The sequence below is a fragment of the Hyperoodon ampullatus genome, assembly GCF_949752795.1.
Source record: "Hyperoodon ampullatus genome assembly, chromosome: 14".
Lineage (NCBI taxonomy): Eukaryota > Metazoa > Chordata > Mammalia > Artiodactyla > Ziphiidae > Hyperoodon > Hyperoodon ampullatus.
In genome coordinates this window covers 22,258,861-22,284,083 of record NC_136927.1, presented here as the reverse complement: position 1 = coordinate 22,284,083, position 25,223 = coordinate 22,258,861, and the positions used below count along the sequence as shown (strand labels likewise).

The following is a 25,223-nucleotide window of genomic DNA, read 5'->3' as shown; positions in this document are numbered from 1 at the left end:
GGAGCCCATCCAGCCCAGTGGGAGGACACGTCACCCAGGGCCAGAGCTGACCCCACACTGCTCCCTGATGCATCTGCCACCCTCAGCTGGTGCCCAGCAATGGAGTGCCCTGCCTGGGGCTGGCAGAATGTGCCTGATGAAGCCAGATCCCCAGGGTCAACCCAGCCCTGAGGAGGGAGGGCAGAGTGGGGGCGGTGCCAGGGCCTGGCCCAGGTGGCGGGAGTAGGCGGGGCACCTGCCTGGGCTCTGCCCGCCTGTGTGCCCGGCTCACTCGTCCATCACTTCGCCCTCGCCATCACTTGGCCCTTGTCATCTTTGCCCTAGCGGTCACCGTCCAAGGTAGGTCTGGTGAACTGGCCCCTTGTGCTGAGCAGGAAACCGAAGCCTGGGGCTCTGGGGCTTGCCCAGGTACCATTGGGCTGACCTGGACCACCCTAACCCCCGAGGCACCCTTGCCTGTCCGTCTTCGGGCGAGGGCAGCCGCCCTGCGTGTCGCAACGGGCCGGCCTGACCGGTGGAGAGGACCCCTCCGTCCGCGGGCAGGCTGCGTGGGGAGATGCGTCCGTGCGCCGTGCGCGCCGCCCGCAGTGCCCGCCGAGCCAGCGCCGTGCGCCGAGGCCGGAGGCGCGCAGGTCGGGCGGCGGCGGCTGCGGCTGCGGCGGCTGCGCGCAGGTAGGGCTGGCGGAGACGGGGGAGGGGGCTGCGGACCGGGCTGCCACCGCCCCCAGCCTGGGAGGCCCCCGCCCACGTGACTCTCTGAGAACCTGAGCCGCCGGGTGGGGTGCTGGAACTCGGGGTCTCTAGGAGGGAGCCCCTGCTCGCACCCCTGGCTGCCCCTGAGAAGTCCCCCTACTCCCCCGGCTCTCACCCTCGCTCCTGGCTGACCCTCCCAGGAGCTCCCTCCACGGCCTGAGGCAGGCGAGGTCACAATCCTGGCAGGACCTGCCCACACTTCCCAGGTCAAGGAAGTCGGTTCTCTGGCTCCCAGCCTCAGTGATGAGGGCAGGGGATGGGGGACAGCAAGGGGCTCCCTGGACCCCTTGAGTAGGCTGCAGCAGGGGAGACAAGGAGCGACCTGCCCTCACTTGACCGCAGCTGGCCGGGCCTCCTGAGAGGTCTGAACCTGTGGCCGTGACGGGCGGGCCGTGACGGGCGGGCCCACCCCCACCCGTGGGCCCACCCCCACCCCCACCCCCACCCCACCCCACCCCCACCCTCAGAGACGGGACCAGGGGCTTGTAGGCAGTACAGAGGAGACACTGGACAGTGGGAGGCGTCAGGGGTTCCAAGTCTTGGACCAGCTGCTCAGCCTGGGACCCCAAAATCCCCAGCACTTGCCCCCAGCCCCCTAGCCAGAGATGCAAATAGCAGCCTCACTCTCCTGGCCCCTGGATTAACCTGCCCTCGGGGTGGGCTTTGCCCATGCAAAGCACGGGGACGGTATGGGTGTGTGTGTCAGGGTCCCACCCCTGACATGATAGGTTTCTGCTACCGGGAGTGGAAAGTGGGTCTTGCAGGTGGAGGGTCAGGGGACCTGTCCTGTTCTGCTATTCCCCAGCACGGGGACATTAACCCACTTTCTCCAACCCAGAGGCCCAACCTTGGTGAGGCTTTGCTGGTGGGTAGGGGTGGAAAGTTTTCTCTACAGTTAATTAGCCCCATGGGAAGTGGGAGGCAGGCACGCAGGGCCTCATTAGTGGGGCCTCAGCTCCAGCCCTGTACCCTGGTGAGTGGCATGGGCTGTGGGGACCTCCCTAAGCAGTGAGCTGGTGTCAGTGTGATAGGGTGGGGGCTCCCTCCCTCCCTTTGTTTGGGGGGTGGGTGGGAGGGGGCTCACCAGTGGGGAGGGTGATCGTAGGCTGGCAGCCCCCTGGCTCTGTTGATTCCTCCCATACCTTCTAGCCCCAGGCTGGCCACTTCCGAAGCCCCGGATGCCATGGAGGAGTGGGACGTGCCCCAGATGAAGAAAGAGGTGGAGAGCCTCAAGTACCAGCTGGCCTTCAAAAGGGAGATGTCATCCAAGACTATCCCTGAGTGAGTCCCCAGGACCCCATGGAGCCCTGGCCACACCCCACCCAAGGCCAGCCATGGTTTGCATCTCATTTCCCTGCTCTGTGCTCATTTGTATGAGCCAAGACCACACACACCCCGACTGCCATCAGGCAGCACTTCTGAGGGAGGGCAGGTGCCCTTGTGCTCACCCCACCCTCCCCACCCACAGGCTCCTCAAGTGGATTGAGGATGGGATCCCCAAGGACCCCTTCCTGAACCCCGACCTGATGAAGAACAACCCGTGGGTGGAGAAGGGCAAGTGTGCCATCCTGTGAGGCCCCCACACCCCAGACTCATGCCTCCCTGTGAAGAGGACGACTCTGTAAAAGTGTGACTTTTATAAAGAGTTTTCAAGGATGTACATGCTTTTGTACATTTTCTAGGAGAGAGAAAGCAACACCCAGGCACCCAGTGTGTATCTGGGGACATCTGGTGTGGCTCCAGGGTGTCCGGTGTGGATCCAGCCTGTCTGGCACAACCCCAGAGTGTCCGGCATGGACAGGGGGGTCCAGCACAGCCCCCACGGTGCCCAGCATAGATCCTGGGGACGTCAACTGTGGGTCAGAGTATCTAGCACAGCCCAGGGTGGCAGCATGGATCCTGGGGACTTGGTGTGGCCCAGGCTACAGCAGGTCCCTGATGTACAGGCTGCGCCGCACGGCGTTGGAGACGCCCTCCTTGAAGCGGAACCAGACGTCGCTCCTGCCCACCGCGGTGCCCATGCGCTGCTCGGCCGTGTCAGTCTCAGGGGCTGCGTGCTCTGCAGGGGCCACACAGTCGTTCCTCCACCCGACCCTGACCCCAGTCCCTCAACTGCCCCCACCTCCCCACACACCTGTGCTCGGGGCTGCCGCTCTCTTGACAACCACACGACCAAAGAAGTCCCTCTCGGGCTAAAGGAGATAAGCCGGTCAGGTTCACGGGGGCTGACCCACAGCGGACAGTCCCCTACCTGGGGGGAGGGCCCAGAGGCCATCTCCCAGGGAGAAGGGGTCTCGTGGCACCTCTGGGCAATGGCCCCCTACCCTCACCCCAGCGCGGACCCTCTCTGCAAGTGTTCCCTCCACCCTTCACCACCCTCACCATCGCCTGCTCCCTGCCAAGGTCAGGTCCAGGGCGGGAGGTGCCAGCATCCTGCCCAGATGAGAAACTGAAGCCAGGTGGAACCATCATGAACATCAAGGAGCTGGACCTCCAGGACTTAGAACCATAGCACTCCAAGGTCACCCACCCAGGCCCACGTGGCCCCACCCTCTGGCCACCTAGCCCGCCCCCCCATTAGGGTTAGGGTTACCACACCTGCTCCTCCAGGGCAGCTCTCTTCAGGATGCGCTCCAGCCGCTGCTCGTGGCTGCACGGGGCAGATGGCTGCGCCCCTTTCTCCCCAGTGCCCCCCAGGGGACCCCCGTCCACCTACAGGAAGTCACATACAGTGAGAGCTGACTGGGCAGGACCATACCAGGGATGGTGTCCACTCTGAGGGCCCTGCTCTGCCCAGAGCCTGGGGTGGCTCACCTGGGGGCCGACCCTAGCCCGGGCCAAGGCCTCCACCCGCCGCATCTTCTCCACTTCAATCTCACGGGCAATGAGCTGCTTGGCCTGGTAGGTGAGGGGCTTGCGGGTGGGCAGCTCGGGAAAGCGGCAGACATCCTCCACGTTCCTGGTCTCGGGGTGAGCGGGGCAGGGCAGGACACCAGGGCACTCAGTCAGCAGAGACGGGGCAGGAGCTACTCACTAGCACCGACCCCAACTGCCAGAATGCAACAATGCAGGACGAGGTCCAGTCCTGTCCCTGCCACACCCAGCTGTGTGGCAGCAGTGGTGTTACCCACTCCGAGCCTCTGTTTCCCCAACTGTATGTGGGCTCGAAGAGGGCTGCAAGGGAGGAACTGACACAACGTGGCATGGCCTGGATTCGGGCCTGGGCCTGGGTGCTTGGGAACCAGCATCATTACTGCCTCAAGGATCTGCATCTGGACACCACTGCTGCCGGTCCTCCATCCCCACGACCCTCTCAGGACAGAGAAACGGAGCCCTGGGGAGCTCAAGGGCCCTCTGGGGGTAGCTCCCGGGGGCACTGAGAGGCTCTGCAGTAAACCTCAGGTCCCAGGGCTGTGCCCACCTCACAGTCACATCTGGGCAAGGAATGAGCTAGAACTGACTCTCCCACCCTCCAATGGGGAAACAGACTCACACCTCCAAAGCCATGCATTTAGACTCGCGCCGAGCAATCACCATGGCACTTGGAGCCCAGCCCCCCAGCCTCCTGCCCCCAGGCACCCCCACCCCAGGTGCTGCACAGACTCACGGCTCCAGCCTGTAGACATACTGCCCGTCGGGCGTGCGCTCCTGGCAGTAGGTGAGGCTATAGGCGAGCATGGTGCCCACGAGGCTGGCCAGCTGCTGTTTCTCTCGGGCGCTGTACAGCTGTGTGCTCACCTGTGGGACGGTGGGCAGCAGGCAGGGGTGCTAAGCGTGGCCAGGGGCCTGCCCCCACCAGGAGCCACAGCCCTTCCAGGCAAGGCACTCACGGGGCGCAGCTTGGGTGCGAGGATGTCCAGGAGCAGGCAGAGGGTGTCCAGGATGAGCGCCTGCGGTGCAGCCCGGCTGCGGGTGGCTGGCGTGATGCCCGACACCAGCGTCTGGATCAGGTTGTGGGTCCGGCTCATCCGATTCTGGGCCTGGGGTGGAGGGCGGATGAGGACCAAGTCACCCAGGGCCCCGGTGTTAGACCCCGGGTATGGGCAGGGAGTGGGGCGCACCTCCTGCTGGCTGCTGGGAAAGGTGATCCTCGGCACGTGGCTGGAGGCAAAGAGCAGGTGGAAGGCCGGGGGCAGGAAGGGCAGGTAGCGCAGCAGCTGGAAGCTCTGGCCGTGGTGGGCAGCCCGGCTCAGCAGGTCGTCAAAGGCCAGCCAGTCAAGGGCTATGCACACGGCTGCCAGGCTGGAGTCCCGCAGCCGCAGCCGCAAGAAGTTGTCGAATAGGCCCTGCGGGCAGGTGGACAGGCCAGTTCCCTGAGCCCCTCCAGCCTCACGCCCCCCCAGCCCACAGCACAAGCACCACCCAGTGGGACCCTTCCCTTCCCACCTGCCGGCCAGGAAGGCCCACTCCGCCACCCCAACTCTGGTTTGACCAAGACCCTGAGACATGTGAGAAAGAAGCCCCCAATTCCTCCCTAAAGGAAGTTCTGTTCACCAGAATCAAGGACACAGAGCCCCCACTCTTGTTCCATGTGGGAATCCCTCCCCTCCGGCCACCACGCTGCCCTCCACACAGTGGATTTCCAGATTTGCAAGGATCGCCAGCTGCTAATCCAAAGCTGCTTAGCCAGGGAGGCAACTTACACCAGGCTTCCCAGGGGATGGGGGGCATCCGCCACCTGCTCTCCACCCCACGTGCACCCACGTCCCTGTTCCCACAGCTCACATCCAGAATCCAGCCCCTCCCGGCTACTGTCGGGGCCCTTCAGGTAGTTCCCCAAGAGCAGCCAGAGTGACCCCATCATACGACCCCACGCTGGCCATCCCCCTCCTGCCAGGGTCAGTCCTTCCTCCCAGCCTGTCCCTGCTCCCACCCCTTCTCAGAAGCCTCCCGATGCCCCATGTCCACTCCCCACCCTCCCGCCCGCCTGCTTCTCCTTGGGCTCAGCACCATCTGAAGCGTGTCCCGCTCACTGTCTGGGGATGAGAAACACTGCCAGGTGCTGGCCTCCTGCCCCTCAGCCCCCCGCAAAGGTTTGAGGTAGAGCATGGTTACCTGGACCACCTTTTCGTGCTCACCCGCAGAAGCGGCCACATGCAAGATGTGGTAGAACCGCTGAGAGGCCGCGGTCAGGGGCACCTTGGCAGCGAGGGGCCCTGAACCCACGTGCCCATCACCGAGCAGGAGTGTGTGGGTGGGCAGGGTCGGGTCCTGACCCACGCGGTGCCTGCAGAGAGGGCCCTGAGGCTGGAGTGGAGCCCCCACCCCAACACCCTGGACCCAGCCCTGCCCACCCTATCCCTCCCGGCGGCACCAGCTTGTGTACGTTTACGATACCCTGAGGTCCCCGAGAAGGGACAGTGAGGGAGGCCGAGGCAGAGCCAAGTGGCCCCCAGGGCCGTGCAGCCTCACACCCCGTCAGCAAAGGCAGAGCTGGCTGGCATCCCAGGGCTAGGGTACTGCGGACGTCCAGACCGGGGCTGGCCTACCTACCTCCGGGCCTGGGGCAGCTGGAAGACCTCCTGCCACACGGAGAAGAGCCCCTTGCGCTGGTCCTTGAGGCCAATGCGTGTGGTCTGCACAGCCTGAACGCTCAGCTCCCGCCGGCCCCGCCCATGCAGGAACTGGACATGGGGTGGGGGGTGGGGCAGTGACGGTGGCTGACCCCCACCCGTGTAGACACGGCGGTGGTGCGGGGATGGGGGAGTGCTGGCTGCTGGCTGCCCCTGCCCCACCCCCGCCACGGGCACCTGCCCACCTGCAGGGCATTGATGCAGGCGCGGATGTCGTTGTCTGTCTTCTCGCAGAGGGCCACCAGGGCGCCAGGGTCAGCCCGCATGCCCCGCCGCAGGGAGATCTGCAGGGAAGTGAGAGGGTGAGTGTCCCCCCGACCCCTACCCTAAAGCCACCTACTCCCTAGAAACAGGGGTCAGCTCCTGTCCTATGGGGAGCAAAGGCCGAAAATCCCTGAGGAAGGACCCCGGTCGCTGCTTGGAACCACCCACCACCAGAGACCAAACTGTCCCAGCACCTCCACCCCATATTCTGGGACCAGGTGGGAGGCCGGCGGCCTGACGGCAGAGGGAGGGCAGCCCTCACGGACCTCCTGGAGCCGCTGCGTGAGCCTGGAGGGCAGCGTGGGCGGGAAGTGGAGCAGGAGCGCCTGCTGCTTCAGCTGCCGAAGGGAGGGCGCAAACCTGTGGGATGAGCGGTTTGCACAACGAGCCCACCTGGCCAGGGGCGCCAGGGTGCGTGCCACAGCCCAGCAGACGTGGGGCACGCCCACCCAGCAGAGACCCCGCCCCGCCCCACTCACTGGTCATTGCAGATGCAGATGATGGGCCTCATCAGGATCCCCCCTTGCGCCCGGCGCCGCCGCCCCCCGCCCGTGGGCACAGCGGGTCCCCCTGGCTCTGTCTCCTGTGGGCCCTGGCGGTCCAAGACGCTCAGGAGAACATTGATGGCGGCCTGGGGGGACACGCAGACAGCGGTGAGTCCCAGCCCCCACTGCCCGCCCACCCGGGCGCAGCACACCCAGGAGGCCCACCGTGGGGGCCCCGTCGATCTCATCGATAACCAGGCAGTTGGGCCTCCCACCAGCACCCAACACCGACTCCATCTGCGTGGCTGCCTCGATGCGCGTTCGGAAGGCCTCAGGGCTGCGGTCATCACTGGAACCAAGAGGCCAGGGAGGGGCTGTCAGGGCAGCCATGGCCTCAGCCAGGGCAGCAGCCAGTGTCCCCAGCAGGACAATTTCCCAGGGCAGAGCCACCACGTGTACAACTCACGGATACTACACAAGGCCACCCCATGACACTGCGGCCAAATCCCAGTGAGCCCTGAGGATGGACAATTCCACAGCCCACCACCCCCAGGCTTTCAGGGTTGTATCCCAGGCTCGACCAGACACATCAGGACAAAAGGAGGCCTGGCCCTCCCCCAACTCACCTCGCGTTCATCTCCACCACAGAGTATCCGGCATGCCGTGCAATCACGTGGGCCAGGGTGGTCTTGCCCAGCCCTGGGGGCCCACACAGCAGCGCCACCTGCAGCCGAGGCAGGAGAAAACGTGCTGTAACCGACACCACCTCACGGACTCTAGGAGACCCTGGCCCAACCGCCAGAGACTGAAAATCCTATCCCACGAAGCTCGGTGCTAAGAGATGTTCTCCTGCCCTGCCCTAGTCACCAAAGGAGAACAAGCCCCTGCCTGCTGGTCGTGCAGAGCGAGAATAAAGCCTTGCATGAAGCAAGTGACGTTTGGACCTGACAAAGACACAGCTGTTACTGACGTGACTAACACCCAGAACCCACCCACAGTCCAGCGTAATCACTGTGGGGAGGTGCGGGGCCCTGCAACGAGTGCTAGTCTTATCTAAGTCATTAGAAGAAAGGACTCAAATCCCAGCTCACATTGCTGACACTCCTCACCAAGACCCTGACATCGTCCCACCTACAGCCTCGGGGGCAGTAAATGTGCCTCATGGCCCCCAGAGGCTGCAAAGGTGCCAGCCACCCAGAGAACAGCCCACAGCCAGGTGGGCTCACCTTCTGCCGGGGCCGCCCGCTTGGATCCAGCTCAGCCTCCAGCATCTCCTCTAGCACCTGTCCGTGGCTTTTCCACTTGCTGGAGGCTGTGGCCTCCTTGCCACCACGGGCCAGTTCCACACTGGGTCTGGGCTTCCGGGTGGGCCGCTCTCGGCCAAACACCACCAAGTCCCACAGCTTCAGCCACTTGAGGAGGCAGCGGTTGGTGAACTGCAGGAAGAGAGGCCCGGCCTGGGGGAGCGGCCACCAGCACCAAGGACTCCTAGTGCCTGCCCCTCATGTCACTCTACTGTCATGAGCCCAAAGACACACACAGTGATGCTGAGGCTGAATGACAAGTGATGACCGGTGAAAGGCTCTGTACTGGCCTCAGTTTCCCCACCTACAATTCAACGAGGCTGGTCAAATCCCTCCTCCAAATCCTGACACCTCTGTGGGCTGGCAAAATGAAGACCTGCTAGGCCCTAAGTTCTTTTCTCTTGGCAACAAAGAAGCCAGTCACACTTCACTTAAGCAAAAACAGGACCTCACATCGTCACTGAGCAGCTCCGTATAGCGTTGGGGTGCGAACTCATCCACCCAGAGGCAGTGCTGGGAGGCATCTTGGCTGTCAGCCGGCTCCTCCTCAGAGGCCCCCGAGGGCTGGGGCCTCTCCTCCACCTCCTCTGACCTAAGACTGGAGAGCATTGTGCCCTGAGCCACTGGGCCTTAACCCCATGCAGGGATCACACCCCCCAGAATACATGCTGGTGGTCGGTCAGCAGTCCAAGGACCAGTGAGGACCTCAGAGATGGAGGGGCCCACTGTGTCACCTGCACAGTGTGTCCGAGAGCCGCTGGGCCTCTTCCAGCAGTCGCTGCCGCCGCTGTGCAGACAATGGGGTTGGAATCAGGATGGCTCAGCCAGCCAGTCACCCCAGAGCTACCTCTCCCTTCCCAGCAAACCCCAGCGGACCCTACCTCGCTGTCGATCTTCTCCTTCAGGGAGGCAAAGGACACGCCCAGCAGGTCCAGCTGGCCATGGCCACGCCACCGGATGTCAAGAAGAGGGCTCTGCAGGGAAGGGAGAGCATCAGTCACTCTCCTCTAGGTTATGGGATTTCTACAGACCCCCTCCCAACAGTGCTCAGGGACCTAGGTGGCATTCCCTAGTATCAATGGGCCACAAGGAGCCCCTTCTCACCAGGGACCCCAAGGGATCACTGGAATGGCAGCAGATCTAAGGTGGAGGAGAGGAGAAAAGGTGAAAAGAAGTAAGATGGAGAAGGAGAAGAAAAAATGAGAGAAAGAGGAAGAAACTGAAGGAGAAAGATGGCTCTCCCGAGTGGAAGACTAGAGGCCAGATGGACCTCTAGAGGGGTTCCCAGGGTCAGGGTGGAGGATGTGATGTCCAGGCCCCCGATCGTGTCTGCACAGCACCCACCTGGACCCCAGTGCCCACTGGGTCAGCCCGAAGCACCAGAAAGGCCCGGTCGCCGCCGGTGGAGGTCACGTTGATGTAGTCCTCCAAGACAGGGGGCCGCCTCAGGACAGGATTGCGGGCGGCTGGCGAGGCCTTAGTGAGACCCACATCAGCCTCGGTGTCCAAGGGCCTGGGAAGGGACCATGACCATCTTGGGGATTCTTGGGGAAGGGACTTGGATCCACTGCTGGCTACCCAGCCCTCCCACAGGCCCCCAATCCCCAGGCCTCAAGACCTTGTTGAAGAAACCGAATCCTTCCAAGGTACTGTATACCTGTACCCCAAGCTACACACCCCTTGCCCCACAGTTCAGCAGGGACCTCAGGACTCGGTGGGGGGGTGATGTCCTGAGTCGGGGAGTCAGGAGGCAGCGGCTCTTCCATCTCATCGGACCTGAAGTTCAGTCTCCTGGCAGCCTCCAGCCTGGACCGTTTGACTTTGGGGGCTGGGGAGACACATGGAAGGAACAGAGGTCCTTCTCCAGCCTCGAACCCCACCCCTATGGTCTGGGCCCCCGGAAAACATACTAGGGGGCAGGGGTCTGTCCCCGTGGATGTCAGCGGCCAGCTGCCTCTTCCTGGCACCGCCCTTGCTGTTCCTTGAAGGTCCTCCTGGAGAGCAGTGAGTGGGAGCATCCCCTCCAGCAATGGTCTCCTCGAACGTCAGGCGGGGCCGGCCCACGGTGGGCCAGGGGTCCCTGGAAGGTGACACGGCGGTTGTCCCTGCGGAGAGAAAACTCACAGCAGTCGTGCAGAGCAGCTCGTCTGCACACACAGTCACAGCCCACGAGGTCGGCGGCGCTGCAGGGCCCTGCTCTCCCTAAGGTTGTTGCTGCCTCCCGGCCTTCGCGCCTCCCCTCCGAGTAACCCTCCTGGAATCCCCGGGTGGGCCAGACCCCTGTCGAGCAACGGGGGACGAGGCCACGGCAGTGCCCACGCCTACCTTCCAGCTCGGCCAGCACCTCGAGCTCGGCCGCGAACTGGCTGTGGAAGTCGTCCTCAACGCCGTACAGCTCCCGCTCGTAGTCCTCCATGGCCGCCCGCCGCCGGCTGCGAACCTCCCGCGCCCCGCGCGCAGCTCCTGCCCAAAGCGACCCGGCGCCGCCAATCAATGGCCGGCGTACCCGGGCGCTCGCCATTGGTCAGCGGGAGGGGCGGGGCGTGGGCGTGGCTGCGCGCGCAGGCCGGGCGGGGCCGAGTCCGTACGTTGGAGCTGGAGCGGCGGGACCCGGGCGCTCGCCATTGGCCAGCACGGCCGCCCGTCCGAGCCGTGGGCAGGACGTGGGCGGGACTGAGCGCCCAGGCCGGGCCGGGCGAGGCGCACCTCTGTGGTCCAAGTGACGGCTCCGGGGCCGCTGGGCCACGAGGCAGGGAGACGCGAGGGCAGGAGCCAGGGCCGGGCAGCAGCATCGGGGGCCCAGACGGCGCAGCTCAGCTGCAGGTCGATCTCGGAGTGGGCAGGGGCGCGGGAAGCGTTCGCAGTGGAGTCCGGCGGGCACCTCTCCGCCTGTGCCCATCAGACGCGGGAGGCGAGGGTTCCTCGGAGGGGAGGCAGGGCAGGGGACGTCTACGTGGGAGAGGGAGAGCCCCATCCCCTGCCCTGCACCCCACCCCGGAAAAGGCCCCTATCGCGTGTCCGTGGCCCGTCTGGGAAGGGTTCCGTGGGAGCAGGCTGGATGGCAAGACTGCTTCTCCCCAGGCCCGGGTCTGGCAGGACTGCCCCACAGCCAGAGCCTAGGGCAACACTAGCTCCCCTGATATTGGCCAGATCCCTGCTACTTGACACCCTGCTACTTGACTCAGAGGTGGGAGCAGGCACACAGTAGGTCTGCAAGCTTGCCTGACACAGCCTCGGTGCCTTCAGACCCAGGGCCCTGGGGAGCAGGGGTGTCCACGCCAGGTGGGCAGGACCCTGATGTGGGCTGGGCACCCCATGACCCCGCTCCATGTACTTGCCCTGCATTGCAGCCACCATGGAGCCAGGCAGCGTGGAGAACCTGTGTGTTGTGTACCGGAGCCGTGACTTCCTGGTGGTGAACAAGCACTGGGATGTGCGCATCGACAGCAAGGCCTGGTGGGAGACGCTGACCCTCCAGAAGCAGCTGCGGCACCGCTTCCCAGAGCTGGCCGACCCTGACACCTGCTACGGGTTCAGGTACCCACAGCAGCCTCCGTCGGTGGGAAGCGGCCCACAGCCCAGCCACCACTGATCCTCTGCCCCACGCCAGGTTCTGCCACCAACTGGACTTCTCCACCAGTGGGGCACTCTGTGTGGCCCTGAACAAGGCAGCCGCAGGCAGTGCCTACAGGTGCTTCAAGGACCGGAGAGTCACCAAGGCTTATCTGGCTCTGGTAAGGCCCGGCTGGTCCTTGGAGCAGGAGACTCAAACTCTCAATCCACTTTGGTAGCCTCTGGCTGTCAGGTGGGTTTCCCAGCAGTGGTGGGTGACCCCGTGAGCAGCGTGTGACCCCCTTCCTGGCAGGTGCGGGGGCACGTCCAGGAGAGCCGAATGACCATCAGCTATGCTATTGGCAAGAACAGCACAGAAGGCCGGACCCACACCATGTGCATTGAGGGCACACAGGGTACGGAGGGCAGGGGGTGGGGGCCAGGGGCACAGTCGTCCAGTGGGGACCCTGGGTAGGCTGGGGCAACCCGGGCAGGCGACCTGGGATTGGGGTGGACTCAGCCATGGAGCTGGCCCAGCCAACTCTCTGGGCTTTCCTTGCTCCCTTCAGGCTGTGAGAACCCAAAACCAAGCCTCACTGAGCTGGTGGTCCTGGAACACGGACTGTATGCAGGTGATCCTGTCTCCAAAGTGCTGTTGCAGCCTCTCACGGGTGTGTCCAGGGCGCGTGCCCAGGTCTCCTTGCTGTCTGCTGATGGTGTCCTGCCTCGGGCATCTCCTGGCACAGGGCACCGAAGTGTCCCCGTCACGCAGGAAAGGAACCTGCCTGGGGTCTCCCAGCATTGCTGGCCAGGCTGACTCCTCCCCCACACTCAGCCTCACAGCCTGCAGCCTCTTGCCCCATAGGAGGTCGCTCAAGCCTGGGTTCTCTAGTTGATCAAGCATCGCCCTGGCCTCACCAGGGGCAGCCCCAGAAGTCGCTTCTGTTCTGAGTTCTGACGTCTTTGTGGCATGAAACAGGGAGGTCTGCTGCCCCCAGGGGTTGTGTTGAGGCTTCAAGGACAGTGCTGGGCATGACGTGAATGGGTAGGGGGTGGGCATGGGGTGGCGCCCCCGCCTGACTGGCCCACTCTGCTCCCCAAAGGACGGACGCACCAGCTGCGCGTGCACTGCAGCGCCCTGGGCCACCCCATCGTGGGGGATCAGACCTATGGCCAGGCCTCGAGCCAGGAGGACCAGCCCTTCCGCATGATGCTCCACGCCTTCTACCTGCGCATCCCCACGTGCACCGAGTGCGTGGAGGCCTGCACGCCCGACCCCTTCGTGCCCACCCTCGATGCCTGCTGGAGCCCCCACACCCTGGTGCAGCCACTGGACGAGCTCGTCCAGGTCCTGCGGGCTGCCCCAGACCCTGACCCCACAGAAGGGGGCCCCAGGCCCTGCAGCCCCTCCACGCCCCTGCCTGGGCCGGGCCGGCCCCCACCGCCCCCTGCCAAGCTCCCTGAGACAGAAGCACAGCGGGCCTCCTGCCTGAAGTGGCTGTCGGAGTGGACGCTGGAGCCGGACAACTGAGAGCGTCGTGCTGGGGTGGGGATGGCAGGCTGGGACTCCAAGGGTTGGGGGCTGTGGGTCAGAGTCCTGGACCCATCCCTGCAATGGCCAGGCCTGGAGCAGGGCCGGCAGGGCCAGCAGGGGGAGCCAGGCAGCTGCGATTCCAGAGGATTAAGCTCTTGGGCTGTGGGACCAACATGGGCCTCCCTCCCAACACCCCAACCCCCACAAACTGCCCCAGAGCACCTCCCTGGTTCTAGAGCCTCAACCCCAGGAGCTTATTTGTAGACTTCATCGGGGTCACCCTGGAAGAGGCAGAGCCAGAACCCTGGCCCCCCTCAAGGTGGGCTCCTCCTGGGCCCCCAGCCAACACCCCAGAACACCCTGTTCCACGCTGCTTTGCTTGGACCCTCTGTGTCCAACACCCCAGCCTGGCTGGGTTCTCCACCTGCAGGCCTCAACCCTCCTTGCTAGACCCGTCCGACCTTGTGCCTTTGCTTCTGCTAGACTCTGCCCCCTCCACCCGCATCCTGAGTGTCTCACGTGGAGGTAGGTGTGGGCCACACTCCTCAGCCCCCACCTCACGTGCCATCCCTCCAGGCCTTCTCAGTGCTGCTCCATGGGGTCTTCTGGGCCCCTAATTGTGGCTGCTGCCTCCATCACCTGCCTGGCAATTTCCAGGCAGGACCTCAGCCTGGGAGCAAGGGCAGCCCGCCAGCCCCTGCCTCCTCCATCCCCACAACACGGCCACGCCTCCCCAGCCATAGCTGAGCTCTGAGAACTGGGAATAAACGCTCAATGACTGACCTTGCAAGTGACCATGAATGTGCCTGATGTGGGGATTTCAGGGGGGCTCACACCCCCACCCCATCCCTTCACTGGACAGACCTTTGCCCTAGACCCCAACAGGAGCCAGGACGGACCTTATAATCCTAGCTGCTGACCTGCCCACCCCCATTCACTGAACAACCTGCAGTCCTGGTGTGGGGGCTGGGCTCTGAGTAGGGGACAGAGCTGGGTCAGCTGCATCCCTGGAGGACCCCAAGACCCCCCGCCAAAAACATCAGAGCATCCACCTGGTCCCACCAGGGTTCTCCGTAGAGCCGCTGCCCTCACAGTGCAAACCTTGGGGCCCTCCAACACCTCAGAATGCCACGGGAGGGCTGGCGCCTAGGCTTCCAGCCAGTTTGAGGTCACACACCATGTCCCTGTGCCCAACTAGGCCGGGCCCCTCCTCTTGGCCGGCCAAGGCAGACAGGCCCTATTGTGGGGCTCCTGGGCTCACCCCACCTGTAACCGCAGCAAGCTCTCAGCCCGGGTGGAGCCAGAGGCAGCCCCCACCCCCACCCCGCATGGGGCCTCTGCAGAGACCCAGGTCCCAGCCTCTGCTCCCCCGTCTCCTCATCTGTAACAGGATCGGAGGGACCCACGGGGCAGCAGCCTGGACAGATGGATGGCTACTGTGATGTGCCCAGCACGACCCTTTCTTGTCAGACGGGGGTGGGGTGGGAGAGCATCACCTTCCTGGCACTCCCAGCACCTCACCTCCTTGCTGAGGACTGCCCCACCTCTCCCCCCACCACCCTCCACTCCACCTCCTTCCCACTACCTTCACCCTCTGCCCTCCTCTCCCCACCACCATCTACGCCCCCACACCCTAATGCCCTCCTCTGCCATCAACTCTTACCTGTTTCGCCCCCTTCTCAGCATCTCACCACTGTCTCCTCCTTAGGTCCCTGCCGAGCATCAGCCCCTCACCCCCAGCGCGGCCCGGCTCACAGACCCTGCTCAGTGTGTATAGAGAATGAAGGAATGGTCCCCAAAGGACTCAGGGCCGTGAGCCCACCTTGTGCAGGCTTCCCGCCTCTCCCCACGCCCCCTTGTCATGGCCCCACCCCCTATGCCTCTGGGCGGTGCTCAGCCACCATCATGCCTGCTGTTGCCACACGGGGTCACTGCTGACCCCGGCCCCTCATAGCCCTGTCCTCTTGAGACTGCGGTGACCTTTGGAAGTTCCATTTCCCATGGACACACCCAGTTGCTGCCCAACTGCTGGCACCTGCCAGAGGGTCTGGACCTACAGGGGCTGTGGCCAAGCCAGGACCACCCCGACAGCCCTTCCTTCCAGGGGCCCCTCCCCACCCAGCTCAGGCAGGGCTACCCAACAACACCCCAAAGGGTGGCCAGGTCTTCCTCCCTGTGCCCCAGCGACTGGCCACATGTTGGGGTCCTCCCTGGGGCACAGGTCCTGAACTCGGGGGGGCGTTTCTCATGCCAGGACAGAGAGAATCGTTTTTCTTCAGCTGGCTGGCATCACCACTGTCCCCCCGCTCAGGTCCCAGGAAGCTGCTGGTGAGGCCAGGGGGCCAAGGGTCACCCCCATCCCCACCCTTCTGTAGCCAGGCGTCTTGGCTGGGCCAGGACCCAGCCTCCAGGGCCCCCACCCCCGACCCCAGCCACAGGGACGGGAGCACACAGCCGCCGCCACCATGTGGCCCTGGGGCTCCAGCCCCTGCTTACTGCCAAATGGCCTGAGGTCAGCCAGGTTGGGGCCTTGGGACCACCCTGACTGAGGGTCTGCAGGGTAGGACCAGTTGGCTGAGGAGGGGCCTGGGGGAGAGCGGAGGGCAGGCGTGACCCGCCACAGAGCACTGACCTGGGCATGAGAGCCTGGCTCAGGGCCCATGGGCTGAGCCTGCAGAGCAAGCGACAAGACAGACAGGAAGACGGGTAGACTGGACAGACAGACAGGCAGCCACGGAGAGAGGGAAGGCAGGATGGAAGGGCAACAGGGGCCCATGGGTAGGAGCTGCCCCGGGGATGTTCCACGTATATTTCCCCTCTCCCCACAGCCTGGCTCCTCCCCCTGTCAGCCCTGTCAGCTCCTCTGAGAACCCCCAGGACCACAGATCCCGACCTTGCTCCCCACAGGTATGCTGCCTCTCCCGCTGGCCCCAGGACATGGGGTCCACCCAGTCCATCTGCCCCCCACAGCCCACTGTGGGGCAGCCCATGAGTGGTCACGCTCCAGGGGGCACAATGTCGGCAGGTCAGGAGCACACCCAAGTGCCCAACCCTGCCCCTGCTCACTCTGTGTGGACAGGGACAAGCCGTCAGCCAGCCTGGGCCTCAGTCTCCTCGTGTGTACAGCGAGCACTCTGCTGGGCTGCTGGCGGGGGCCGGATTCCACGAGCAGTACGGGACAGCGCTGGGGACGGGTGTGACTCTCTACAGCCCAGCACTTGCTCTGTTGCTGTGGTCATTTGTCCACCCGGGGCCTGGGGCTTCCCTAGAGGCCAAACCCAAATGGGGCAGCCAGCATCTGGCCTCCTGCACTCACTGGCCTATGGGGAGTGTCCTTCAGCCAGGCCTGGACCCTGGGGTGGGTGGAGACCCCACCACCAAGTGACATCCCACCCCCACAGACCCCTCAGCATCCAGAGCTCCAGCAAGCCCTCAGCCAAAACCAAGTGCTCCAGAGCTGACCAGCCAGCCTCAGGGGGTCAGTGCTAGAGCCCAGGGTGAGCCTGCCCGCCTCCAGTGGGACCCGCCCCCTGGACCCCGCTCCCCTCCAGACCCTGGGGGTCACCGGCCTCACTGCCACACACCCTGCCAGATGGAGCTGAGCTGTCCCTCCTGGTGGTCAAGGGGCCCTTGGAAGCCCATCCTGGGCCAGCTGGACGGGGAGTCACCGGACAGTTTTCAGGGGAGGGGGCTGTCACCACAAGTTCTGGGTGCCCTCCAGCTCTAGATGCTGCGGCTGGACTCCCATGGGGCCTAGCCAGGGGCCGGGGAGCGATCCTCAGCTGGTCCCTCCAGCTGTAGGTCCCCCAGGGTCAGCACCTCTGCTTGTCTGCAGGGCTGGCTCGATGGGCACGTGTGGCCCTTGATGCAGGTGGTAGTTGTTCAGTGGCTGAACCCATGTCATGGGGGCTCAAGGCCCCAGAGCCCTCTTGGCCCTGCCAAGCAGGGGCAGATGTGGTGAAAGTTGGGGCCAAGGGCCAGCCTGGGGCCCCCAGCCTCCCCCACCTCAGCTGGGGAAGAAGTGTCTGTGGGCACCTTCATTCCCAACCCTCCCGCAGCCATACCTCCTGCTCTGCCTTGGAGACTTGCTCTGTGGAGCTGTCCCCGTCCCGGGCCCCAGGGTGCTGGGCACCAGGGCCACATGTGTGGCAGGCACAGCTCTCCCACTGAGGCTGCCTGCACACCCTCCCCGCCCCACGGTGCACACACGTGTGGACACGCATGGCCGGCTCTGCTCCAGTATCCACAGTACAGAAACACGCCACACGTCACTCAACCCAGGCCCCACAGTGGGGCCACGTGTGCCTAAGATCCCTGCAGGGGACACACGAACCACATGCACCACGTGTGCACACAGATGTGTGTGCTCCTGGGTGCACACGGATGTGCATGTGTGCTCACACACGGATGCCAGCACACATGTCAAGTGCAGGTGTGCACGTGTACAAACGCAGGTGCGACCCTCAGGGCAAGGTCACAGCTGAGCCAGGCCCCCCAGGGGAGGGGTGTGTGCTCGGCAGCCGCCAACTGTGAGCTAAGCCTCCCTCTCCTGTGAGGCTGGGGAGCAGGTGCCCGCTGCTCTTGGGGCCCCCAGGGGCTGACAAGGCTGCGTCACCTGGTATAGCCCCAGCCCCTCCCCTACACATCTGCCTAGCAGGCGTCACTGCAGGAGTGGGTGGCTGGCAGGGCAGGGTGCTGAGCGAGCCACGGAGGTGAGCGGAGACCGTGGTGCCCCAACCCTGCACCACCCCTGCACCCCGAAGCTCAGTTGCAGGGGCTGACACAGGGCAGGGTGGGACCACTGGTGTCTGGAGCTCCTGGCGCCACGTCTACAATATCCCCGCTTCCGATATCTGCCGCCTGGACCTGGAACAGCCTCCTTCTAGGACAGACAGAGTTCTTGGTGCTCAGGTGAGGGGCGGGGGTGGGACAGGAGCCACGACCAACTGGACGCACAGGTCCCCAGCTGTGAGTCTGGCCTCTGTGCAGCCCTGGGCAGGTAGCTGAGCCCCTCTGAGCCTCCATCTTGGCCCCCACTTGGGGCGGTTACCTCCCCATCTTCCTCGTGGGCCATGAAGAGTCCGGAGGCCCACAGGTGCCCCAAGCCAGCAGCCCGTGCAAGGCCGTGGTCCAGGAGCCAGCAGTGTGGACCAGGCTCCCTGGCGCAACCCCCTCCCCAGGCCTCAGTTTTGGTCTCCACCATGGCCAGGGCTGCCGGCAGCCTGCAGCATGGGTTGTGCCCGGGGCCAGGTCTGGGCATCCAGGGCCCTGAGAAGGGAAGGGGGCTGCCTGGGCCGCCTGGTGTGGGGGTGAAGCTGGGGCTGCACCAGGGCAGGTTGGGGGCCAGCAGGCCTCTCACCCCAGCTGCTGCAGGGACTCACTGGGACTGCCGCCCACCCCCACCCTCGAGCTGTTGAGAGAGCTGTCCACTGGAGACACAGCAGCCCAGCTGCAGATCCCGAGCCCTGACCTGCGATAAGAAAGCCTGGATTTGGCCTGGCACCCCCTCTGCTGCTCCCTTTTGTTCCAGAGACACATTGCTTGTGGGTTGTGCCCTCCTGAAAGACGAAGGGACACGGCTACAGCCCAAGATTCGGGGTCACCTGCCCTGCATGGCACCTGTCCTGTGTGACCCTGGGTGGTGACCTCCCCTCTGTACCCTGCCCCGGCCTCACCACCTCCTGTCTCCTCTCCAGCTTGACCCGGACCCTCTGCCTGTGACCCCCAGTGCCTTCCTGCCAGGATGACCAGTGGGCACCACACAGCCATGGGCCCCAGAGCAGGTGAGATGACTCTCCCTCCCCCTCTTGGGGGACAGCTCCCATGGCCGGCTCCTCGGGGTGGCAGGATCACCCTCTTTCCTCCTGAGCCTCTACTGGGGGTCCGGGAAGGGAAGGGGGCGGCACAGATGGGGCACTGGGGGTGGGGGTCCTGTTGGGTACAAGGCAGGGACAAGGGGGGCCATGGCTAGAAGGGACTGAGCAACCGAGGAGCAGGAGAAGGTGGTAGCTGACCCCTGTCCCTCTGCTCAGGGGTTTCAGGGCTCAGACTGTGAAGACAGAGCCACAGGGGGTGGAGGGAGAAGGTGCATACATGTGGACACTAGTAGGCATGCATACAGGCCATCACATAGGTGTGCACATGCTTCCAGACACACAGTCACATGCCACCAGCTACACATCATCACATGAGTGTATACACTGCCACACCAGCAGGCACACAGGTCTACTGCGTAGTCATGCATGCCATCCCACACATGTACACCCCACCACACTTGTGTATACACCACCACCACTGTACATACCATTAGGGGCACAGGCATACAGCATCAGACAGTTGTGTATACAGGTAGACACACTGCCACACATGTTCAGCTGGTCACACAGCATGCTCAGACCCAGGCTGGCACACAGGTGACCAGCACCGTGGAGCTCCCAAGGACTCCATATTGGGGCTGTCACAGGCCCACCCAGGACACAGGGAGCCCTGGGGAGACCCACACTGGACGCTCCCACACAGATGCTTATGGCCTGTTCTGTTCCAGGTGCCCTGGTGAGCCTGGGCCTCGCCTTCCTGGTGTCACTCACTGCCCACTGCTCTCATCCCCAGGCTGAGGGCGCCACCCAGGGAGGGCTGGATGTCAGCAGGGCCAACCTGTGGGCCAGGTGAATGCAGGTTTTGAGTCACAATCAAGTTTCCCCAGCAGATTCCTTGGTAGGCCTGGGTGGGGGTAAGAAGGAGGGACCATCTCCAGGGTCTGCATTTGACGGCCCAGGCATGGCTGGGGCAGGACTGACTTCCGGCTCCTATATGGGGGGCCTGGCCCTGCCTGCCCAGGTCACTCGCTGGAGATGGCTCAGGGCAGCTGGTGTCCTTCATCAGAGTCACACCCACATGACTGGGACAGGACCCCAGGCCATCGCGGCTGGCCATCGTGGGGCCCGGGTCCCCCACCTCGGCCCGGCAGACAACCACTTTTTTTGTTTCTGGGGGGGCCGCGTCATGCGGCATGTGGGATCTTAGTTCCCCCACCAGGGATCAAACCCACACCCCTTGCATTGGAAGCATGGAGTCTTAACCACTGGACTGCCAGGGAACTCCCGACAATCACTTCTTGTCCTGAGGCCTCTCAGCTTTCTTCTTTCCGCCCCAAGCTTTGCTGCCCTCTTGGGTCCCAAACTGAGACTCTGTCCTGGTGGGGGTTGGAGGCCACTGATCTGCCATCAATCACTTGATCAGTCAGTTGACTGATCAGGCAGGGCTGGAGGCCAAACTGGACCAGCTGGGCCCAGGCTAAGGTCTCATGAGACCTGACCTTCTCCTGTGCACGGATCTTACTAGATTCACATCACGAGGAAAGCGTGGCTGCAGTCACCCAACAGGTGCCCTTCAAAACCTCAGCCATCGCTGGGACCTCAGAGCCCCAAGCTCTGGAACTGGGCCTCAACCAGACCCTGAGTCTGGACAGGGGCCACTTTTAAGCCCTGCTCATAGCTCAGAGCCCAGCACCAACAGGGTGCCCTCAGGGGAAATGTGTGGTATGCATATGCTGGCAGCCAGAGCCTTGCTATCCACACCTCCTGTGTCTCTCACCCCCACCCTGCGTTGAGGAGTCTGACCTCCACCCCAAATGCTGCAGTCTGGGGCCCCTACTCCCTCTGCCCCTCACTGTCTGTCTCCTTTCTGCCCAGTGCCAACACCTCCCTCCTGCAAGGCTTCTGGTGCCAGCCGGCCAGTCAGCTGGCCCGGGACCAGCTTGCCGCTCTGATCAGGAGGATGGAGACGCAGCATGTCCTCCTCGGAGCCTGGCAGGTCAGCGGCGGCCCCTGCCGAGACTGCCTGGGTGTCGAGGGCAAGGGCAGACTCCCTGGAGAAGGGCCCCGGGGACGGGCAGGAAGGGAGGCATCCCCAGCAGAGGACCCAGGCAGCAAGGGCCAGGAATGTGGTGCCAGGACACGGAGTAGCTCTCCTGAGCACAGGGCCCTGTGCTGGAGAGCTGCACTGATTGTCTCCAAGCCGACACAAGATGCACCTCTCAGGTCACCCGACGGACAGGAAGTTAGCCTTTGAGGTGGGCTTCCCCCTCCCCTGGGTGATGTTCCAGTGTGGCCCACTTTGGACTGTTTCCAGGACTTCTCACCAATCACCCACAGACTCCTGCCTCTTGTTCTTGGTTTGGTGAGGGCTTGCCTACCTGGCCTCCATCTGGCACCTGTGGCAGGTCCTCCAGGCTCCCCGAGGGTGAGGGGTCTTCCAGCCTGCTGGCCTCTCCTCCACCTGGGCTGTAAGAGGGGCCAGCTGAGCCAACCTGGACCCACAGCTGACCCAAGCGTCACCAGTCCCTGAGTTTAATAAAAGGAAGGAAGGAAGGAAAGCTATTATTTTGTCTTATTATACAATTAATATAAAATTAGTAATAAATCTGAAACAACCCCAAAGTAGGCCAAGTAAGTGGGACAAGACGTCCAGGCAGGGGTGCATTGGATAAGCAGACCCTCAGTGAGCCAGTGTGGTGCAGCGGGGGCTGGGGTGGGCAAGGGCCTGATGCCAGAGGGGAGGGGGCTCTCAGGCTGGGTTTGACCCGTTCTGAGGCCGGTTCTCGTGTGAAGGTTGAGGCAGGAAGAGGAAAACGTGAAGTCCAGGGACAGAGAGCCAGCAGGCAGAAGGAGGGGATGGGTGGACGTGGGGACGGGGGCTGAGAGGTAGGTGGGGGACCCTAAGGTGGGCAGAGGGAGAGGGGCTGGGCAAGCCCCCGGCCGGGCAAGGAAGTGACATGCTGCCTGCCCTGCCCAGCTCAGCGGTCTGGCCAACCTGGCCACCCGGCAAGGCCTCCAGGGCGACTTCGAGCTCCACCCCACCAACCTGCTGCTCTTCTACGAGTGTCCCTCCCCTCCCAATGCCCAGCAGCGTGGGCTGAGCATGCTCCCCAGGGACACCTCAGTCACTCGGAGGCCCCCCAGTTGGCCTCCCTCCTGACAGCCCCCCAACCTTCCCACAGCCTGACACAGGTGAGGGAAGCTGACTGCCAGGCCTTCGTCCACCGCGCCACCCAGGGCAACACAGGGCTGCTGGCCAACCTGCCTGACCAGAGGGCCACCCTGCGGCACAGAGCCCTGGCCTGCCTGGTAGGCACCGTGGGCCGGCCGGGCCAGGACAGGACAGGTGACAGGCAGTGGGACCAGGCTCATGCTGACCTGCTGTCCTGCAGGGAGGGCCCCACCCCACCCGAGCCTCAGCACCTCCGACCTGCTGCTCCTCAGGGTCCTGGTGTGTGACATGGATGCATCCAGCATCATGGCTGCAGACCCCCATGTGCTGCAGAACCTGCAGCGCTGTCCCCAGCCGATGGCTGCCCAGCAGGCCGCCCTCAACAGGCTGCTGGCCAGCAGCAGGACCAGGCTCGGGTGAGTGGGGGCCCATGCCTTCTACCCAGGCTTCCCCTCCTCCACCTGATAGAGGAGGCAGCCTGGGGATCAATGTCCGCAGCCCCACTGACCTCTAACCTCTGACCCAGCTCCCACCCCACTCTGACCCTGCAGCCTATGGGGTATGGGTTTGGGGTGCCCAGAGGCCTGGGGTGGGAGAGTCTCTGCTGGGTAGGCCCTGGGAATGGCACTCAGGGAGGGTAGGTGGTCTGAGGGCTCTGTATGCTGCTCAGGGCCCGACACAGAGCCCCCTTCGCACACCAGGCCCCCTGGCTCCTGGAACCTGGAGGGGCTGCAGGCTCTGGCACCCCTAGCCACCTACATCAGCCCCAGCCTGTGGATGCAGGTGCAGGAGGTAGGGCAGCGCCCCAGGGCAGGTGGGGATCCAGCCAACCTTCCACCAGCCTGCCCAGGCCTGATGGTCAGCTGGCAGCCACTCTGATGCCCAAGCGCTGTCCCCAGTCGCTCCCCGTCACAGAGTTTCTGTCTGTGGGGACGAAGGAGGGAACAGGTAGCCCTGGTGGCCCTCCCCAGGGTGTGGACTCTCCAGGCCTGCCCGCCAGGCCGTGGGCCTGGACTTCTTTGGCAGCATAGTGGCCATAGTGGCAGCATAGTGGCCACGGGCAGGGCAGCTCAGCCAGCGTAAGACAACAAGAGAAGCCACCGCAATGAGAAGCCCGCACACCGCAATGAAGAGTAGCCCCCGCTCGCCACAACTAGAGAAAGCCAGCAGGCAGCAATGAAAACCCAACGCAGCCATAAATAAATAAAATTATTAAATAAATAAATAAAATTATTAAATAAATAAATAAAGTGTGCGATTCAATGGTTTTTAACATATTACATTATTAATTTTAAAACTGTGTTAAAATATGTATAACAAAATTGGGCAGGGCTTCCACGGTGGCGCAGTGGTTGAGGGTCCGCCTGCCGATGCAGGGGACACGGGTTCGTGCCCCGGTCCGGGAAGATCCCATATTAAACGGAGCGGCTGGGCCCGTGGGCCATGGACGCTGAGCTCGCGTGTCCCGAGCCTGTTGCTCCGCAACGGGAGAGGCCACAGCAGTGAGAGGCCCGTGTACCGCAAAAAAAAAAAAAAAAAAAAAAAAATTGGGCATTGTAACCATTTTTAAGTTTACAATTCTGTGGCGAGAGTTACATTCACAGTGTTGTTCAATCATCGCCACTATCTATTTCCAAAACTTTTCCATCATCCCAAACTGAAACCCCTTCCCAAGGCCTTGGTAACTCTAATCTACTTCCTGTCTCTATGGACCTGCCTGTTCTGCACATTTCACATAAGTGGAATCACACAGTAGTGGCGTCTGTGTCTGGCTCTCTCACTAGACACAGTGTTTTCAGGGTTCATCTACATTACAGTGTGTCAGCGCTTCATCCTTCTATAGCTGAATGATAGTCCATGGTGTGGATGGACCACATTCCTTTATCCGCATCTGCCGATGGTCATTTGGGCTGTTTCCATCTTTTGACTAGCCCCCACCTTTGCTCCACTGGTTCTGGGGGAAAGAGAGATGGAAACCGCCCTGCATATCTACACGCAAACTGTCCCCCTCCAGCATTAGAAGAGCCCTCCTTTGTCCCCCAGCCTCAGCCAGAGCCCCCTATGCTATAAACCCTCTCCATCACCCCAGCCTAACTGACCCTCATCCTGGCCCGATCCCAACAGCACTTATTATCCTCACGCATTTTTTATAAACGTTCTCTGGGGCACTGCAGTGAAACTAAGTTTATTTTGTATTTGTCTGGTTCTAATAATGAGTGAGAATGTTGAGATTTCAGGCACTGTACCCCAGACTTTAGTCAGGTATTGCCAGGACGGCGGGTGCTGGGGCCTGGAAGCCCACCAGGTACATCCTCTGGTGAAAGCCCCTCTCGCTAACACCTGGGCCTCAGGCACCTGGACATCACAGTTAACCCGCAGGTAGGTGAGGAATCATCAGGTAGAGCCCACATCAGAACAAGAACCCCAAGAAGAGCACAGGCTGGGATGTGTCCCCAGCATGTGAGATCATGCCCTGCCTGCGGGGTATTCTGGGGCTGACCCTGCCAAGGCACCTTCAGGGCTGGGCCCACGTGGGTCCTGGGGATGTGCCAGATTCCACCACTGGCGTTTTCTGGAAAGCCCAATAAAAAAGTGGTCATTACCTGTACATGACGACTCAAGAACTGAGTCCAGCCAGCTGCGGTTCTGTCTCAGGTAATAAAATCTCACAGGGAAATGGAGTTTTCTCAGGCTGGTCTTTGAAATAACCGCGGACTCTCTCCGAGAACCCCAGGGCTCTGCACTGAGCCGCAGCCTCGGGAGGAACGGC

General features: G+C 63.2%; 4 protein-coding genes across 6 annotated transcripts; 3 read left to right on the top strand and 1 right to left on the bottom strand.

The window, feature by feature from the left end:
* Positions 1–1,936: 1,936 nt before the first annotated feature.
* On the top strand, positions 1,937–2,327 carry GNG13 (G protein subunit gamma 13; the record flags this gene model as incomplete). Its single annotated transcript, XM_079718746.1, has 2 exons — positions 1,937–2,034; positions 2,222–2,327. The coding sequence occupies 2 exons, from the start codon at positions 1,937–1,939 to the stop codon at positions 2,325–2,327; spliced, it is 204 nt and encodes a 67-aa protein (XP_079574872.1).
* A 54-nt stretch (positions 2,328–2,381) lies between these two features.
* Positions 2,382–10,795, bottom strand: CHTF18 (chromosome transmission fidelity factor 18; the record flags this gene model as incomplete). Its single annotated transcript, XM_079718620.1, has 22 exons — positions 2,382–2,812; positions 2,888–2,945; positions 3,352–3,465; positions 3,568–3,712; positions 4,361–4,491; positions 4,584–4,733; positions 4,815–5,039; positions 5,809–5,980; positions 6,247–6,377; positions 6,512–6,610; positions 6,857–6,950; positions 7,070–7,221; positions 7,301–7,424; positions 7,702–7,799; positions 8,302–8,511; positions 8,833–8,977; positions 9,114–9,166; positions 9,261–9,353; positions 9,724–9,892; positions 10,057–10,207; positions 10,290–10,484; positions 10,705–10,795. The coding sequence occupies 22 exons, from the start codon at positions 10,793–10,795 to the stop codon at positions 2,676–2,678; spliced, it is 2,937 nt and encodes a 978-aa protein (XP_079574746.1). The 3' UTR covers positions 2,382–2,675.
* A 912-nt stretch (positions 10,796–11,707) lies between these two features.
* Positions 11,708–14,240, top strand: RPUSD1 (RNA pseudouridine synthase domain containing 1; the record flags this gene model as incomplete). 3 transcript variants are annotated; one of them, XM_079718485.1, is made up of 5 exons in its annotated part: positions 11,708–11,916; positions 11,990–12,113; positions 12,245–12,347; positions 12,501–12,602; positions 13,035–14,240. In XM_079718485.1, the coding sequence occupies 5 exons, from the start codon at positions 11,708–11,710 to the stop codon at positions 13,460–13,462; spliced, it is 966 nt and encodes a 321-aa protein (XP_079574611.1). In that variant the 3' UTR covers positions 13,463–14,240. The 3 variants fall into 3 exon arrangements, with proteins under 3 accessions (XP_079574611.1, XP_079574613.1, XP_079574612.1); XM_079718487.1 differs by having other exon boundaries at positions 11,735–11,868; XM_079718486.1 differs by having other exon boundaries at positions 11,735–11,916; positions 12,245–12,356.
* On the top strand, positions 14,240–23,504 carry LOC307063004 (mesothelin-like protein; the record flags this gene model as incomplete). Its single annotated transcript, XM_079718972.1, is given in 17 exon segments — positions 14,240–14,255; positions 14,856–14,941; positions 15,174–15,232; positions 16,294–16,372; positions 16,545–16,636; positions 18,229–18,376; positions 18,646–18,800; positions 18,996–19,106; positions 19,208–19,248; positions 20,010–20,130; positions 21,157–21,277; positions 22,259–22,344; positions 22,464–22,590; positions 22,674–22,688; positions 22,691–22,869; positions 23,155–23,245; positions 23,454–23,504. Coding segments are annotated over 17 exon segments (1,578 nt in total).
* Positions 23,505–25,223: the final 1,719 nt, after the last annotated feature.